The sequence below is a fragment of the Mirounga angustirostris genome, unplaced genomic scaffold (genome assembly GCF_029215605.1).
Source record: "Mirounga angustirostris isolate CCGP_5_RB_7025 unplaced genomic scaffold, mMirAng1.0.hap1 SCAF_4, whole genome shotgun sequence".
NCBI lineage: Eukaryota > Metazoa > Chordata > Mammalia > Carnivora > Phocidae > Mirounga > Mirounga angustirostris.
The window spans coordinates 38,524,206-38,541,149 of record NW_026991712.1 but is presented as its reverse complement, the minus strand read 5'-3'; the positions used below and the strand labels follow the sequence as shown (position 1 = coordinate 38,541,149).

Genomic DNA, 16,944 nt, shown 5'->3' with positions numbered 1-16,944 from the left:
GCCTAGATGTCACTTCCCTGGTCTTCCCCAAACTGAGATGTGGGGCTCTCATAGCACCTTGTGCTAAACATACGGTAGCATTTATCTTGCTATTATGTGACTTTCTGTTTATTTCTCTATTTCCCTCTTGAAGTTGTGAGATCCCTATAGATAGAAACTATCTCATGTTCTCTGAGCTGACAGCCATGCTCACTCAGCTCCAAGGAGGCACCCGGAAAGTTTTCATTCACCAAATTCATGACCACACGAATGAACAGATCCCTGGTTTATTTGGAGAGTGTGTGAGGAGACCTATAAGGTTTTCTTTTGTACCATCAAGGACTGAGAAGTACTTGCATCATTGAAGAAGACATTCAACAGCACCCTCTGCCATAGACAGTGGGGCTTTTCCAACACATCCACAGAAGGCATTGCCTCCCTTTTTCCTTTCCAGGATAGCTAGACAGTAGTAGCTCTTTAATTTTCTCAGCCTCTGAAGAGAGGTCCTGAGGTATCTCACGGGACAGACCCTTACCCAGGTCATAGAGGTAGCTCGTGAGACCTTCCCTACCTCGCAAGAGTGTCTGGTCCAATGCAAACCCCAGAGCAAGTGTTTCTTCCTTTCCCTCTATGTTCCTGGTCTATGTTCTATTCACCCTTTCAAGGCCCAACTGAAATGCTAACTTCCCCTAGTTATAATGTAATTGGCCCCTCCCTGCTTTCCCTTTGTATTTTGTTTTTACCTATAGGGATACTCGGCACACATTCTGACTAGCGCCATTGTGACTGGCTCACTGGATGACACTGTCAGCTTTGGGAGCGGGGGCAGAATATTCTCATCTTTGCAACATGTATGTCTTTATTTCCTATACCCGGGCACCACTCAAGCTGACCCTGGGTATGTTGGATCACTAACAGATATATTGAAATACAATTAGTCCTAGAAAAGAAGAGATTTGGAAAAGAAATGAGAGTGGCTTTATCTGATGGAAAGAAAAATTTCCTTCAGTTCACTGGAAAATCCGTGCACTTAGAAGAAGGGGGCCAGGGGAGGATTCAGGGCGAGAAAAATGGGGAGTACAAGAAGGCAAGGGAAGGGACCTGGGTGACAAAGAGGTTGCAAGGCCTGAAGTCCTAATGGTAAAAAGGCTTTAAAATGTGGTAAGGACGGAGGCAGGCCCTGTTCGAGGACCAGAGGGTGCTTGACTTTGCCAAAGATGGAAATCAGCTGTGAGCCAGAAGGAAGTGAGAGCAGTTTACTGAATAGTGTAAGTGATACAGTACAGCACACGGAGTGTCTGGGAGACTCAGAAAAGGAGAGGTGAGCCTCCTGGTCGCTTGGGGTTAGGGTTTATATTGGAAAGGGGTCCAGGGTACGTGTTCCTTTAGGAATCCAGGGTTGAGTCCCATCAAAGGCAAGTGTCAGGTAAATGATAGATGTTATTCCACAAATTACTGAAGGTGGGGTATTGATGCCAGTGTCCATGGAGGTTTGTTTGAGGCGAATGTCCTGGAACATGTTTGGGATCCAGTTCTTTTTAGACGTTATCAGGTGTTTGGGGGCCTAGGATGAAACGCAGAGAATGATGAACATAGCTTTTCTGGTTTACTCAGATGCAAGGTGAACTATGGAGCATGAGTAAATGGGGCTTTTCTAAAATGGAGTCCCTACCGTGTCCCCATCTCCTCCCGTGATGAAGGCACCATGGAGAGAGAGAAGAATGGGAGAGGAGGGGTGAGCGACTTGCAGGGCAACCTGACCAAGGGTATGGAGGCTATTGTCTTTGCTCTTTGCTCTGTGGCCCCAGAAGCTGAGGGGCTCAGGGATGAGAACAAGGTGATCTGTCTAAAGACCTGTCCCACTGCGATCAGTACTCCAGTAAATATGCCGCTGTTTGAGAATGAGTAGAGTCACCCGAGTCACCCGGCTGTGAGTAACTTCCTGGGGAAGCCTCTGGGGTTTTTGTTTTTCTGGATTTGTTTTGCCAATCCTCCCCAATCCTCTTGCATCCAAATAAATATAACTCTAGAGATACTGACATTAAGTTTTATTTCATAAACTTTGCTTGCAGATGTACCTTTTCTCTCCTTATCTCCTTTCTCCAGCCAGATTTTCTCTACTCTCCATCTCTCTTCTTATCTAGAGCCATTTGGCAAATGTCTGTAAATTCAAATCCTGAATAGTAAGCTCTGTGAAATATAAAATTCCCTTTAATCAAATGAATCATGTGCCTAATGAATCTGAAATCCTGGTGGGGAGGGCAAAGCTGGAGGTCGTTAGAAGAACATGTCTGCAGTTTGAATTTGGAAAGTAGCACTCCCCACCCTGATTCTCTATGTCCATCCCTGCTCAGAGCATTCATGCTTGTCCCATGGCCGTTTAAAAGTAGCTATGGGTATAACCGAACATTAAATGGAGACGCCAGAGAGAAAATTATCTCAGGTTTGAGAGAAAACAGAAATTTGTAGTCTCAGAAAACAAAACAAAACAAAAGCTGATCTTCCTTCTTCCTTCTTTCTGATTATCTCCCACAATGATGTTACTTACTAGTTCCAGTTAAGGGCCCACATCTGAGGGTCTCTGGGGAAGACGCTCCAGTCCCTTCGGATCCGGGTTTAAGGGAGGCACTAAGAATGCGCCAGCTTTACAACCTCGTCAAACTAACTAGTCCCACACTTAAACCACCGCATCGAACATTTTCCTTCTCTCCTATATAACCTGTCCTTAAGACATTTAAATCCGACCAGTTTTTCTGTTGCTCCAAGTCCGAAATGAAACTTTGACGTGCGCTAATAATCTAACTCAGCTGAGATGCTTAGCTTAAGCGGTGATTAGCGGCTAACCCAGGACAAGGGCGCTTTGAGACCAAACAATAAATGGGAGGAAATAACCCCTGATTGGAGTCCTGTCTTTCAGTACCCCTTACGCTCTGCGTTGTGTCCTTCAGAGACCTTGAGGCAGTAACTGGCTCGATGATTGTTTCTTTAGAGCTGCCGTCATGATTAAAAATGCTACCCGAAGCACAGCGCGGATGTCCTTGACACACATCCTATTTTCTGGGAAAAAGGTTACTACCACAGTAATTGAGCTGGGAAGCAGAGACAAATTGCTCTGGCTCCAGCAGCGGTTCGAAGGACTGCAGTTTTCCCTTTTCCAGTTTGCAAGATAACAGTGACGGCATTTGCATCTACAGATCATCGGCAAAATAGAAGTGGAAGGAGAGAAACCACAACCAACGAGACCATAAAAGAATCTCAAACCCGTGACAGAGTTACACAGATGACCACAGGAGAGAGGGGAGGCCCGGAACTCCACCGCGGGCCTGCTCCCGGACCGGCCGGGTCGGCGGGGGGGGGGGGGGGGGGGGGGGGTTGCGGAGGGAGGGGGGCGTGCAGGATGATTGATTTATCTATCCCGGCCGGCGGCGCCCGCAGCTGGCTGGAGCCCGCGGTGACATCACTGGCCCCGGCGCGGGTCACGTGGGCCGCCCCGCGTTGCCCCCCCCCCCCCCCCCGCTCCTCCTCCTCCCGCCGCCTTCGGAGCGCAGGGTCCGGCCGCTGCAGCCGCTCGGAGCTCTCGGCTGAGGCGCGGAGCGCGGGCCCCTGGCGAGCGGGCGAACGGGCGAGCGGAACCGGGAGCGGGAGCGGCGGGGGAGCCGGCAGCAGCCGCGCAAGGAGCCCCGAGCTACGCGGCCGACGTCCTGCAAACTTGGGCGCGCGCTCGCGCCACGGCACCGCTGCCCGAGCGATGAAGATGGTCGCGCCCTGGACGCGGTTCTACTCCAACAGCTGCTGCCTCTGCTGCCATGTCCGCACCGGCACCATCCTGCTCGGCGTCTGGTACCTGGTGAGCGCGGCGACGCGCGGGGGGCGCACCTGCCGGCGAGGAGGCGCCAGCGCCGCGAGCCCCCGCCTCCGTTCCCCTCCGGGACCCCGGCCCGCGCGCCCGCTGCGCCCCGCACCGCCCGCCCCCCAAGTGCGGCCTCGGTGTTGGGCGACGCCGGCTATAATCCGCCTAAAGTTGTATTATTGGAAACTTAATTCTCTGCGCGAGCCTGTCCGCGATCCCCGGCTCGGCCAGCCTGTGGCGGGGGTCCGGCCGGGGCCCGGAGTCGGGGGTGCTGTGGGCTGCGGCCGTGGCCGCGTCCTCCGCTTCCGGTAGAAGTGCACCTGGTGGCCCGGGAGCCCCCATCGGATCTGCGGACCACGTGTTTTCCATTCCTTTCTTTCTTGTCCCCACCCGTTGGGCTTTGTGTTTTGACGGGCCGCGACAGGGGCGTGGGGGTGACGGAGAGCATTCTGCCCCCTTCCCCCCCCCCCCCGCCCCCGCGGTCGGGCTTGCAGCCCCGGGCTGCCCATTCTCCCTGCCCGCATCTGGTCTCGCCTTTGCTGTCGGGTCTCCTGCGCGCGTTCGCGTCCGGAGGAGAAACGGTTGGGGGCTGCTTGGCAGCTCGGTGCCTGAGTCCCTCCACAGGTCTGGTGTAAAGCCGTTACTCTAGAAAGGGATTTGCTTGTGATTTACTGCGTTTCAGTCCGCCCGGGGAAGCCATTTTTACACCCCCTTACTTTCCTGCTCATTGACAGGTGACCCCTGTACCTTTCTTAGACACCGCCAGCAAATCTGGGTTTTTTTCTTTTTTTAGGTTGGAGCTTTTAAGGACTTGTTTGTATGGGGAGCAGTGATTATCGGGGGGCAGTGAGGAAACCTGATGGAGTCTTTCTGGCCCCGTGCCTGCTCCAGGTTGATTGTTGGCACCCCTGGACTGCATGCACCAACACTGAGTCGGATTGCGTTGCATTTCGGGTTTTGTGACATCATGATGGAGAGTTAGACCCGAGCCACTGTGCAGTGAATACCACTGCGTCCTGAGGAAATAGTGGTACTAAAATGGCATATTGAACTGTTTAGTGAGAATAAATTCTTCTTAATCATCAGAGTTTTTTTGTTGGTTCAGATTCACTTTTTCGGTATCATAAGGACATCATGTCGAATTGTGTCGTTGTGCCATTTTAAGCAAAACATTTTTCCCCAGGCCTGTGGTGTTCTTTGCGCTATTTATAGTTTCAAGTTTCCTTTAGTCCTTGCCTATCACCGGCCACACAATAGACATTTTTTGGCCTTAAGGACTTTCAAACAGATCTTTGGTATGTGTGGATTCTTTTTGTGTAGTCTGAATGCAGATAGACCATCAGCATCTTGGCTCGACACGGACTTTGCTAAAAGCCAAGAAATGCTTTGCAGAAATTTTGAATACAGCGAAAGGATAGCAGGTGGCCTCAAAATAGGCTTTTTATTGATGGTCAAGACAGACTATTGCATATAAATGTCTTGTGTCCTCCTTGAAAATGTTCAAAACTGCAGACTTGCAAGTACACCAGCAAATGTAATTTGTAAAATCTAGGGCACTGCATTAGGCAAATGTACTTACACGATCTACAGGAAAGATAAATCTACTTGAGCCCTGTGGCTGGCTGTAATCCAACCAGACAGCATTGGTGTGATAAAAGGAGAGTACTCTGCAAGCTTTGTCTACTGTTTGAACATGCTTTTTGCGGAAAGTAGTTATTGCTGTGCGTGTTGTAGCATTTGGAAACAGCATGGCCTTTTGAAAGATAATTAGAAAGCTTTCTAGCAGATGTAAGGATGCTACCTTAGGTAAACCTAATAAATGGGATGCCTGGCTCTAGTACTGACACTCTTCATAAGAAGTCTTTGCATTTCATAAAGCAATGTACACTTGTGAGTTTCACTCATACCTTTACATATAATTTGATTGCCCAAAACTTCGTTTCACATGAACATTTTTGAGATGAGGGAGCAGGGTCACTGAAGAGCAAGGCACCTCTACCCCCACCAGCCGTCCAGATGGCATAGGGTCAGTTATCCGACAGGGGGAGAGTTTTCATGAAAAAAGGATAGGGCTGTGGGGAGATATTAAAATAAAACTCTTCTTTAAATTAATAAATAATTGCCTATTATACCAGAAAGGTAAAGGGGATCTTTTTTATGCATTTTCTAATTGCTGTTTCCTACCCCACTACCATTTACTAAGGCCCTGTGTGCCAGGTGCTTTGCATACGCGTAATTTTTACATATTCCTGGTGAGGTCGATTTTCTAATCCCTGTTTTATAGATGAGAAAATAGAGGCCCAGAGAGCTTAAGTGATTTGCATACAGTCCCACGGTTGGTTTGTGGCCCGTGTGATGTTTTAGTCGGCCCGTTTCCACTTGTTTTTACCTTTTAAAAGTTGTGGGTGTGTTTTGTTTTTGCCTTAGAATTACAAAGGTTTCCTTCGGTCTAGTAATAAAGCATATTGATTTTCGGTATTTATATTAGAGATCATTTTTTGTTTATTTTTTCCTTTTAATGAGGCATAATTTACATATGGTGAAATCCACAGAAGCCTATAGTACATTGAGTTGACAAATGCATGCACTTGTGTAACCCACACACCTAGAAAACATTTCCAAAACCCCAGAAAATTCCCTTGTGTCTCTTCCCGGTTAATCCCTGCCACCCCTTCACCCCCACCCTGAAGGAGAGTTTTACCTATTCCTATAAATGGGATTATACTGTATGTATTCTTTCGTGTATGGTTTCTTTCACTTAGCATTAACGTCTTTTAAATTGATTCATGTTAATTGGAGTACATCCATAGCTTGATGCTTTATATTGCTGAGTATTATTGTATGAATAAATCACAATTTATCCATTTGCCAGATGATGGACATTTGGGTTGTTTCCAGTTTGGGGCTATTATGGTTAAAGCTTGCTCTGAACATTCTTGCACAAGACTTTTTTTTTTAATAAAGATTTTATTTATTTATTTGAGGGAGAACGAGCAGTGGGGAGGGGCAGAGGGAGAGAGAGAGAGAGAGAGAGAGAGAGAAGCAGACTACCTGCTGAACAGAAAGTCCCATGCAGGGTCCATTGATCCCAGGACCCAGAGATCACGACCTGAGCCGAAGGTAGCTTAACCGACTGATCCACCCACGCACCCCTCTTGCACAAGACTTTTTGTGGACGTATGTTTTTATTTCTCTAGAGTACATACCTAGCAGTGGAATTGCTGGTTATTGGGTAGAAGTACGTTTAACTTTATAAGAAACTGCCAAGCAATTTTCCAAAGTGGGTCTGCCATTTTATACTCCAACCAGCAATGTATGGAGGTTCCAGTTGTACCACATCCTTGTCAACATTTGGTGTCGTCAGTCATTTTAATTTTAGTCATTTTGGTGGGTATATAGTTGTAGCTCGTGGTAGCTTTAGTTTATGTTTCCCTTATGACTAGTGATGTGGAACAGTTTATCTTTGCTTATTGGCCAGTCATATATCTTCCTTTGTGAAGTGCTGTTTATTGCCTATTTTAAAATTGGTTTTTATCTTTTTTTTTCTTAATGATTTGTAAGATCTCTTTATATACTTTGGATCCTGGTCGTTTGTTAAAGATCCATTTTGTGAATGTTTTCTCCCAGCGCATGGCTGTCTACCCATTTTCTTAATGATATATTTTGATGAAAAGAAATTTGTTGTTGTTTTGAGACAGATTGAGAGAGAGAGAGAGCACACACGTGCACAAGAGCTGGGACGGTGGGTGGGGGGTGGCAGCGGGAGAGGGAGAACGCAGGCTCTCCGCTAAGCAGGGAGTCCAACTCGGGGCTCAATCCCAGGACCCCGAGATCATGACCTGAGCCGAAGGCAGTCACTTAACCAACCGAGCCACCCAGGTGCCCCGATGACCAGTTTTTAATTTTAAGTTCAATTTGTCAGTTTTTTCTTTTCTGGTTAGTACTTTCTGTATTCTAAGAAATCTTTGCCCACCCCCAGATTGTGAAGATACTCTCATATATTCTTCTAAAGCTTTATGGCTTTAGCTTTTATATTTACATCTGTGATCTACCTCCAGTTAACTTTTGTGTTACAGTATGAGATAGAGGTTTGTATTTGTTTATTTTAAAAGGCAGTTTAATCGCTTACCCTAAAAAGAAGTTGAATTATTACCTAACCTTTAATAACTATAAATATTTTCAGAGAGACAAGATGATTATCCATCTTCACAGGGAATGAAGACTGACTTGTCCTGGTTTCCAGAGGGATCATAATATAAAAAGTATTTGACGTGGGCTGATTGTTAGGTAGTCTTCTGGGATTTCCACTCTTTCTTCATCAAAACTTCCTATTCTAAACCTGAATCCATTAACTTCCTCCCCAAGTTCACCCATACTCTAGTCTCTCTCTCACCATCTGTCTAGACTCCTCGGCTGCACGCCTGTTTCTCCTGCCACCGTAATCTCTTCCTTGATTCTGTGTCCATGTCCTATTGATTTTTGTTCTACCTCCTGATTACCTCCTTATTCTGTCCTTTTTTCTTCTTCTTGCTATCATTTGCCTCATTTAGGCTCCCACTAGCACTCACTTGGCTATTATAATCGTCTTTCTGTTTCTAGCCTTGCCATTAAACAACATTTTTTTTTTAAGTCTATTATAGATGCAGTTCCCAGAAGTACTTTTCTCAGACACAAATATGAACTTGTTAGCCTACTCCTAAAAACTTTGGCTCTCTATCCTAGTTAAGTCTGTGTATTTCATGACCTGCATGTTGTAAGCCAATGTCAATTGGCTTAAACAGTTAGCACCGTGGTTTCTGACATGTCTTTCCCCCTCCCACTCCTTCCTTTTCTGGTTACCCTCTTTTGCAGGTCATTGCAAAAATCCCACAGTTCATTCTGATTTGACAAACCTAAGGATCTGTCCACCCCTGAACTAAACAGGCCAGGGATATGTGACGAGACTATCAGATGAATTTAGGTCTGGGTCATTCTCCTGCCCTTGAACTATTGATTAGAGAGAGATGTGAGCTGGGGATGGGATTAACTTTGCTCTGAGAGCAGAGGGATGAGTCATTTCCCAGAGAATCCGAGACTGTTACTGGGAGGAGGAGGACAATTACAATGCTTGCTCCTCCTTAGGCCAAAGCCCCCATTTCTTACGAGTACATTTTACCACCAGGACCTGAATTTCTCTTAACATACTCAAGCAAAACTTTTTCCTTTGTAATTTCTTTCATTGTTTTACCACGTGACTTTCTTAGAGTGTTTTAAAAGGGGGTACTGGTCGTTGAAAGCACCTGAACTTGACACCTGGGACGAGTACGCCTTTGTGTATGTCATCCTTTTCATCATCATCCAAGTGTGTTTTAGGCACTTAGTCATTGAGCAAATATGTACTGAATGCCTCTTTGTATTTGTACCCTATTCATAAGGTAGTTGGCCATATATCAGATTATAAAGGATAAAAGAGGTCAGAGTAGCTGGTTTCATTAGCTTTACGGCCTGACCTTTCAAATAACCAACTGGTTCACTTTGTAAGTCCCAGTGTGCTTGTGTACCCAAGCCTGGTGGATTCTCTTTGTATCCTGAGAAAGTCTGGTGCGATAAATATTGATTTTTTTTTTTTTTTTTTTGTCTGGGTGATAATACTGGATAGTAAAACCGACAGCTTGTATTTGTAGAACGATTGATAGTTTTTAGTGGACTTTCCCATTTATTCTTATTTAGACCTTAAAGCAACCCTGGGGTCAGGTGCTGTAGGTGGTCATATGCTCATTTAAGATTGATAGTTTCTTTTTAGCTGTCAGAGTCTATGACTTAACCCCTAAGTCCAGGGCAAGATATGAGCTAATACATAGTCTTATATAATCCTTACTGCCTAGTGTTTTTCCTACTATACTAGATTGTAAAAGACCAAAATACTAGATTATAGATTTTGGATTTTATTCTGTAGGCAGTGGGGAGGCATTGAAGAATTATGAGCAAGGGTGATAGGATGAAAGCAGTTTTTTTCCCCCCAGTGTAAGACTCTGTGTTTTGTTTTTTGTTGGTCAGTAATGGACCATATTTTTTTTTCCTTTTTACCTTTGGCCCCTTTTACCCATTTCTCTGACCTCCCATGTCCTGCCTCTGGTAATCACCATTTGTTCTCTGAGCTTGTTTTTTTAGATTCTACATGTAAGAGAGATCAGATGGTGTTGTCTTTCTCAGTCTGACTTATTTCACTTAGGATGATGTCCTTGAGGTCCATCCAAGTTGTCGCAAATGGCAAGATTTCATTCTTTTCTTATGGCTGAGTAATACTGCATTGTGTATATATATGTCACAATTTGTTTATCCATTCATCTGTTGATGGACACTTAGGTTGTATCCGTATCTCGGCTGTTGTAAATAATGCTGCAATGAACAAGGGGGTGCAGATATCTTTCCAAGTTAGTGTTTATGTTTTCTTAAGATAAATACCCTGAAGTGGAATTGCTGGATCATATGGTAGTTCTATTTTTAATTTTTTGAGGAACCTCCATGCTGTTTTCCAGAGTGGCTGCACCAGTTTGCTTTCCCACCACCAGTGCACAACGGCTCCCTTTTCCCCACATGCTCATCAACGCTTGTTATTTTGTTTCTTTTTGATAATAGCCATTCTAACAGATGTGAGGTGATATCTCATTGTGGTTTTGATTTGCATTTCCCTGATGATGAGCTATGTTGAGCATCTTTTCATGTACCTGTTGGCCATCTGTATATCTTCTTTGGAAAAATGTCTATTCAGATCTTCTGCCCATTTTTAAATTAGATTGTTTTTTTGCTATTGACTTATAAGGGTTCTTTATATATGTTGGAAAGTAGTGGCTGATCAGATAAATATATGATTTACAAATATTTTCTCCCAGCCGATAGGTTGTCTTTTCATGTTGTTATTGGTTTTCTTTGCTGTACAGAAGCTTTTTTGTATGATGTAGTCCCACTTATTTTTGTTTTTGTTGCTTTTGCTTTTGGTGTCAGATTAAAAGATCATCACTAAGACCTATGTCAAGGAGTTTACCACCTGTATTTTCTTCTAGGAATTTTATGGTTTCAGGCCTTATATTCAAGTCTTTAATCCATCTTGAGTTAGTTTTTTAAAAAAATTTATTTATTTGAGAGAGTAAGAGAAAGAGAGCATGCGCGTGCACGCGACTGAAGGGGGGTGGAGGGCAGAGGGAGAGGGTGAGGGAGAATCCCAAGATCTTGACCTGAGCTGAAACCAAGAGTTGGACGCTTAACCACTGAGCCATCCAGGTGCCCCCATTTTGAGTTAATTTTTGCGTGTGATATAAGATAGTGGTCGAACGCCATTTCTGAACACCATTCATTGAAGAAACTGTTCCTTTCTTACTGTATATTCTTGGCTTCTTTGTTGTAAATTAATTAACCAAATATGCATGGGTTTCTATTATGTTCCATGATCTGTGTGTCTGTTTTTATGGCAAACCATACTGTTTTGATTACTATAGCTTTATAATAGTTTGAAATCAGGGAGTGTGATGCCTTCAGCTTTGGACTTCTTTCTTAAGTTTGTTTTGACTATTCAAGGTTTTTTGTGATTCCATTACAAATCTTAGGATTATTCTGTTTCTTTGAAAGATACCATTGGAATTTTGCTAGGGATTACATTGAATCTAGCTTGCTTTGGGTAGTATGGACATCTTAACAATATTGATTTTTCCAACCCATGAGCACGGAATATCTTTCCATTTATTTATGTCTTTTTCGATTTCTTTCATTAATATCTTAATAGTTTTCAATATACATGTCTTTTACCTCCTTGATTAAATTTATTCCTAGGTATTTTATTCTCTTTGATGTAATTGTAAATAGGATTGTTTTTTATTTCTATTTCTGATAGCTCATTATTGGTGAATAAAAATGCAACTTTTTTTGAGTATTGATTTTATATCCTCCAACTTTAATGAATTCATTTATTCTAAGTTTTTTGATGGAGTCTTTAGGGTTTTCTATATATAATATGTCATCTGCAAATAGTGACAGTTTTACTTTTTTCTTTCCATTTGGTTGCCTTTTATTTCTTTTTCTTGCCTAATTGTTGTGCCTAAGACTTCCAATACTATGTTAAATAAAAGTGGTGAGAGTGGGATATCCTTGTTTTGTTCCTGATCTTAGAGGAAATGCTGTTAGCTTTTCACTGTTGAGTATGTTAGCTGTGGGCTTGTCATATGTGGCCTTTTTTATGTTGAGGTATGTTCCCTCTATAACCACTCTGTTGAGAGTTTTTATCATAAATGGATGTTGAATTTTGTCAGTTACTTTTTCTGCATGTATTGAAACGATCATATGATTTTTAACCTTCATTTTGTTAATGTGATATAGTTCATTGATTTGTGGATGTTGAACCACCCTTGCATCCCTGGAAAAAAAATCCCCCTTGATTATGGTTTATGATTCTTTTATTTGATTGAATTTGGTTTGCTAATATTTTCTTTTTTTGCTAATATTTTCTTTGGTTTGATAATATTTTCTTTTTTTTTTTTTTAAGATTTTATTTATTTGACAGAGAGAGACACAGCAAGAGAGGGAACACAAGCATGGGGGAGTGGGAGAGGGAGAAGCAGGCTTCCCATGGAGCAGGGAGCCCAATGTGGGGCTTGATCCCAGGACTCTGGGATCATGACCCAAGCTTAATGACTGAGCCACCCAGGCGCCCCGGTTTGCTGATATTTTCTTGAGGATTTTTACATCTATGTTCATCAGGAATAGTGGTCTGTAATTTGCTTTTCTTGTAGCATCCTTGTCTGGTTTTGGTATCAGGGCAGTGCTGGCCTCATAAAATGAGTTTGGAGGAGTTCCTGCCTCTTCTATTTTTTGGAAGAGTTTAAGGAGGATTGGTATTAATTCTTTGAATGTTGGTTAGAATTCATCAGTGAAACCATCTGGTCTTGGCCTTTTTGTTCGTTGGGAGGCTTTTGATTATGGATTCAATCTCCTTACTAGCAATTGGCCTATTCAGATTTTATTTCATCATGATTCAGTCATGGTAGGTTGTAGGCTTCTAGGAATTTATCCATTTTTTGTAGGTTGTCCAGCTTGTGGGCATATAATTGTTCATAGCAGTCTCATGATCCTTTGTATTTCTGTGGCATCAGTTGTAGCATTTCCTCTTTCATTTCTGATTCTATTTATTTGAGTCTTTTTTTCCCCTGGTGAGTCTAGCTAAAGTCTTGTCAATTTTGTTCATCTTTTCAAAGAACCAGCTCCTAGTTTCCTTGGTTTTCTTTATTGTCTTTTTAGTCTTTATATCATTTACTTCTGCCCCAATCTTTGTTATTTTCTTCCTTCTACTAACTTTGGGCTTCATTTTTTCTAGTTCCTTGAGGCATAAAGTTAGATTGTTTATTTGAGACTTTTCTTCTTTCTTCTTTTTTTTTTTTTAATTTATTTGAGAGAGAGAGAGAGAGCATGAGCTGGGGGGAGCAGCAGAGAGGGAGAAGTAGGCTCCTCACTGAGCAGGGAGCCCAATGTGGGACTCGATCCCAGGACTCTGAGATCATGACCTGAGCCAAAGGCAGACGCTTAACCGACTGAGCCACCCAGGTGTCCCTTCTTCTTTCTTGATGTAGGCATTTATCACTACGAACTTTCCTCTTAGAAGTGATTTTGCTACATCCCACAAATTTTGGTATGTAATATAGTTCCATTTTTATTCATTTCAAGATTTAAAAAATTTTTCTGTTGATTTCTTCTTTGACTCCTTGGTTGGTCAGTAGCATGTTGTTTAATCTCCACATATTTATAAATTTTCCAGGTTTTTCATGTAATTAATTTCTAGTTTCATCTGTGGTCAGAAAAGATTCTTGATATGATTTCAGTCCTTTTACATTTGTTAAGATTTACTTTGTGTCCTAACGTATAATCTGTCCTGGAAAATGTTCCATGGGCATTTGAGAAGAATGTGTATTTTGTTGCTTTTGGATGGAATGTTCTGTGTATATCTGTTAGTCCATCTGGTCTAACATGTTGTTTAAGGCCAGTGTTTCCTGCTGATTTTCTATCTGGATGATCTATCCATTGATGTAAGTGGGATATTAAAATTCCCTACCCTTATTGGTGTCTATTTTTCTCTTCAGATCTGTTAATATTTGCTTTATATATTAGGTACTCCTATGTTGTGCCATAAATATTTACAAATGTTATATTTTCTTGTTGGATTTACCCCTTTATTATTATGTAATTCCCTTCTTTGTCTCTTTTTACAGTCTTTTCTTTAAGGTCTATTTTATCTGATGTAAGTATAGCTACTCCAGCTTTCTTTTGGCTTTCATTTGTATGGAATATCTTGCCATCCTTTTACTTTCAGTCTGTGTGTGTCTTTACATCTAAAGTGAGTTTCTTGTAGGCAGCATATAGATGGGGCTCATTTTTTAATTCATTCAGCCACTTGGTCTTTTGATTGGAGAATTGAGTTCACTTGCATATAAAATAATTATTTATAGGCATGTATTTATTGCCATTTTCTTAATTGTTCACTGGCTGTTTTTGTAATTTCTCTTTGTTTTTTCTTCTCTTTCTTTAGTGGTATACTTCTATTCTTTTCCCTTTATCTTTTGTGTATTCACTATGGGTTTTTGTTTTGTGGTAACCATGAAGCCCAAATATAACAACTTTTATATGTAAGAGTCTATTTGAAGTTGATAACAACTTAAGTTTGATACCATTCTAAAGCTCAACATTTTTATTGTCTTTGCCATGCTTTTTTGATGTCACATTTTACACGTGTATTCCTCAACTAATTATTGTAATCAGAGGTGTTTTTACTACTTTTGTCTTTTATTTATTTTTTAAAGATTGATTTATTTATTTTAGAGAGAGTGCACACACACACATATGTGAGTGGGAGGAAGGGCAGAGGAAGAGAATCTTTAAACAGACTCCCCACTGAGCGTGGAGCCAGATGCAGGGCTTGATCCCACAAGCCATGTGAGATCATGACCTGAGCCAAAACCAAGTCGGCTGCTGAACTGACTGAGCCACCCTGGCACCCCAATTTTGGCTTTTAACCTTCATACTGGCTTTATAAATGATTATATATTTACTTTATATTTACCTTTACTATACATTTACCTTCCCAGTGAGATTTATTGTTTCATATGTTTTCTTGTTACTAAGTAGTACCCTTTCTTTTCTCTTTAACCTTTCTTGTAAGGCTGGTGTAGTGGCAGTGAACTCCTTTAGTTTTTGCTCGCCTGGGAAGCTCTTTACCTCCCTTCACTTCTGAATGATAACTTTGCTGGATAGAGTATTCTTGGTTGGAAGTTGGCTTTCTTCCAGCACTTTGAATATATTGTGCCACTCTCTTTTAGCCTGCAAAGTTTCTGCTGGAAAATCTGCTGATAATCTTGTTGGGGGGGGGTTCCCTTGAATGTAACAAGTTGTTTTTCTATTGCTGCTTTTAATATTCAGTTTTTAAGGAATGTTAAAATAGCAGGCTGTTTTAGGTGGCTGAAAAACTAGAAAGGTCTTCCGTGTATGAGATACAGAAGATACTGGTTCTTTCCAACACCAGTGTCTCATTGGCTAGGGCTGTGGATAATATGGATGGGAATTTTTATCAGTTAGTGAATGATAGAAGTTTCTCTTGACATCTAGACTTTCTCCACCTGAATTCAGGAATCAAATAGATTTGGGTAGTGAGGGATACTGAATTTTTGAAAGATGTCCAGTGAGCCCTTTTCAAAAAGCACAGGGACCCTCTGCCACCACCTAATATAAAGGATCAAGGGTAGCTCTATAAAATATTGGCTGGGGAAGATTTCAGTGATATGTATTTGTTTATTTATTTTTTAAATTGAAATATAATTAACATACAGTGTTATATTAGTTTCAGGTGCACAATATAATTAAAAAATTCTATACATTTCTCAGTACTCAGCAAGATAATTCCCTTTATCTCTTTTACCCATTGCCCCCCCCCCACTTTCCCTATGGCAACCACCAGTTTGTTCTCTGTATCCAGTGATATTTAATATGTTTTTCAGCTTTTGTTGCACATTATGATAGATGTTCATCAGGATGTTTTAAAGATAGGCTGACCATGAAATAAAGATTGCCATCAAACCTGTCATTAATATCAACTTCTCTGGGACCCACTCTAAATATATCTAATTAACAAAGCATCAAGTATTAAAATGGTTAACATGAGTTTTGCACTATGATGTCTATTATGTTTATCTAAATGTATAATATATTTATTTTGTTAACTTACTTTGAATCTGTGTCATAAAGGAAGAGGCTACATTTTTCCCTTCCCACCCCATCCCCTTTGGGGCAGATACATTATTGTCCATAAAAGGATGCTAGAAGAAATAATATGTGAGCCCTAGCAGCATAATTTACTACTTTCTACTTCTCTCTCAGCTCCCTTGGCTCTTAATAGAGCTTGTGGGGCTTTAAGAAGAGTTCTTGAAAAGCTATAAACTGGGTAACCCATTTTACTTGAAGAAAAATAAAAATTAAGCGAAGATCACACTTCTTCAGTTGCTTTTAACAAACTTTTAAAGGTTTAGGGTTGCCTGTTTGCAGTTGCAGCTTCCAAGGGAAAATCATTTCTCAAGGAAAAATGTGAGCACCAAAAGAAATATAATTTTAAAAGAAATATAATTTCAAATTATTAGTAAAAATAAGGTTGAGCTCTTCTATTAACCTTGAACTGCTAAAATTACAGGGCACTAAATTATGACTATTGAGTGATTTGAGTAGTTAATAACTTTTTATGAAGACAACCTGGTGAGTCCAACTTCACAGAAGAGAGAACATTCAGGGCTAAAAAGATCAAGTCTCCAGGCTGCGTCAATATGTCTTCCAACTACACTTAAAGAGAGGGGTTTGCTTCTTGATAATCCTCTGTTGAAGCCTCAGTTTGGATTTCCCCAACCTTGATCTAGTGCTGCTGGTCTGGGAGTCTTTTTTCTTTTTCCTTTTTAAGGTATCATTGGATTCTCTGATATCTATTCTTTTCCCTTTTGTGTTATATTAATTTTAACCTCTGTATTTGTTATGGTGTAGATAAAGTCTTGTAACAGAGAGATTTAAAATGCAGTACTTATGCAAGTTACATTTTATTTCTCTGTCATGTAACAGTC

General features: G+C 41.6%; 1 protein-coding gene across 1 annotated transcript in view; it reads left to right on the top strand.

Moving 5' to 3' along the window:
• The first annotated feature begins 3,499 nt into the window (after positions 1 to 3,499).
• Positions 3,500 to 16,944, top strand: part of LAPTM4B (lysosomal protein transmembrane 4 beta) — a 75,068-nt gene continuing 61,623 nt past the window's right edge. Inside the window, exon 1 of the mRNA XM_045896186.2 lies at positions 3,500 to 3,826. Coding sequence (XP_045752142.1) covers positions 3,728 to 3,826 — 99 coding nt within the window. The 5' untranslated portion in view covers positions 3,500 to 3,727. The remainder of the gene's footprint in view (positions 3,827 to 16,944) is intronic.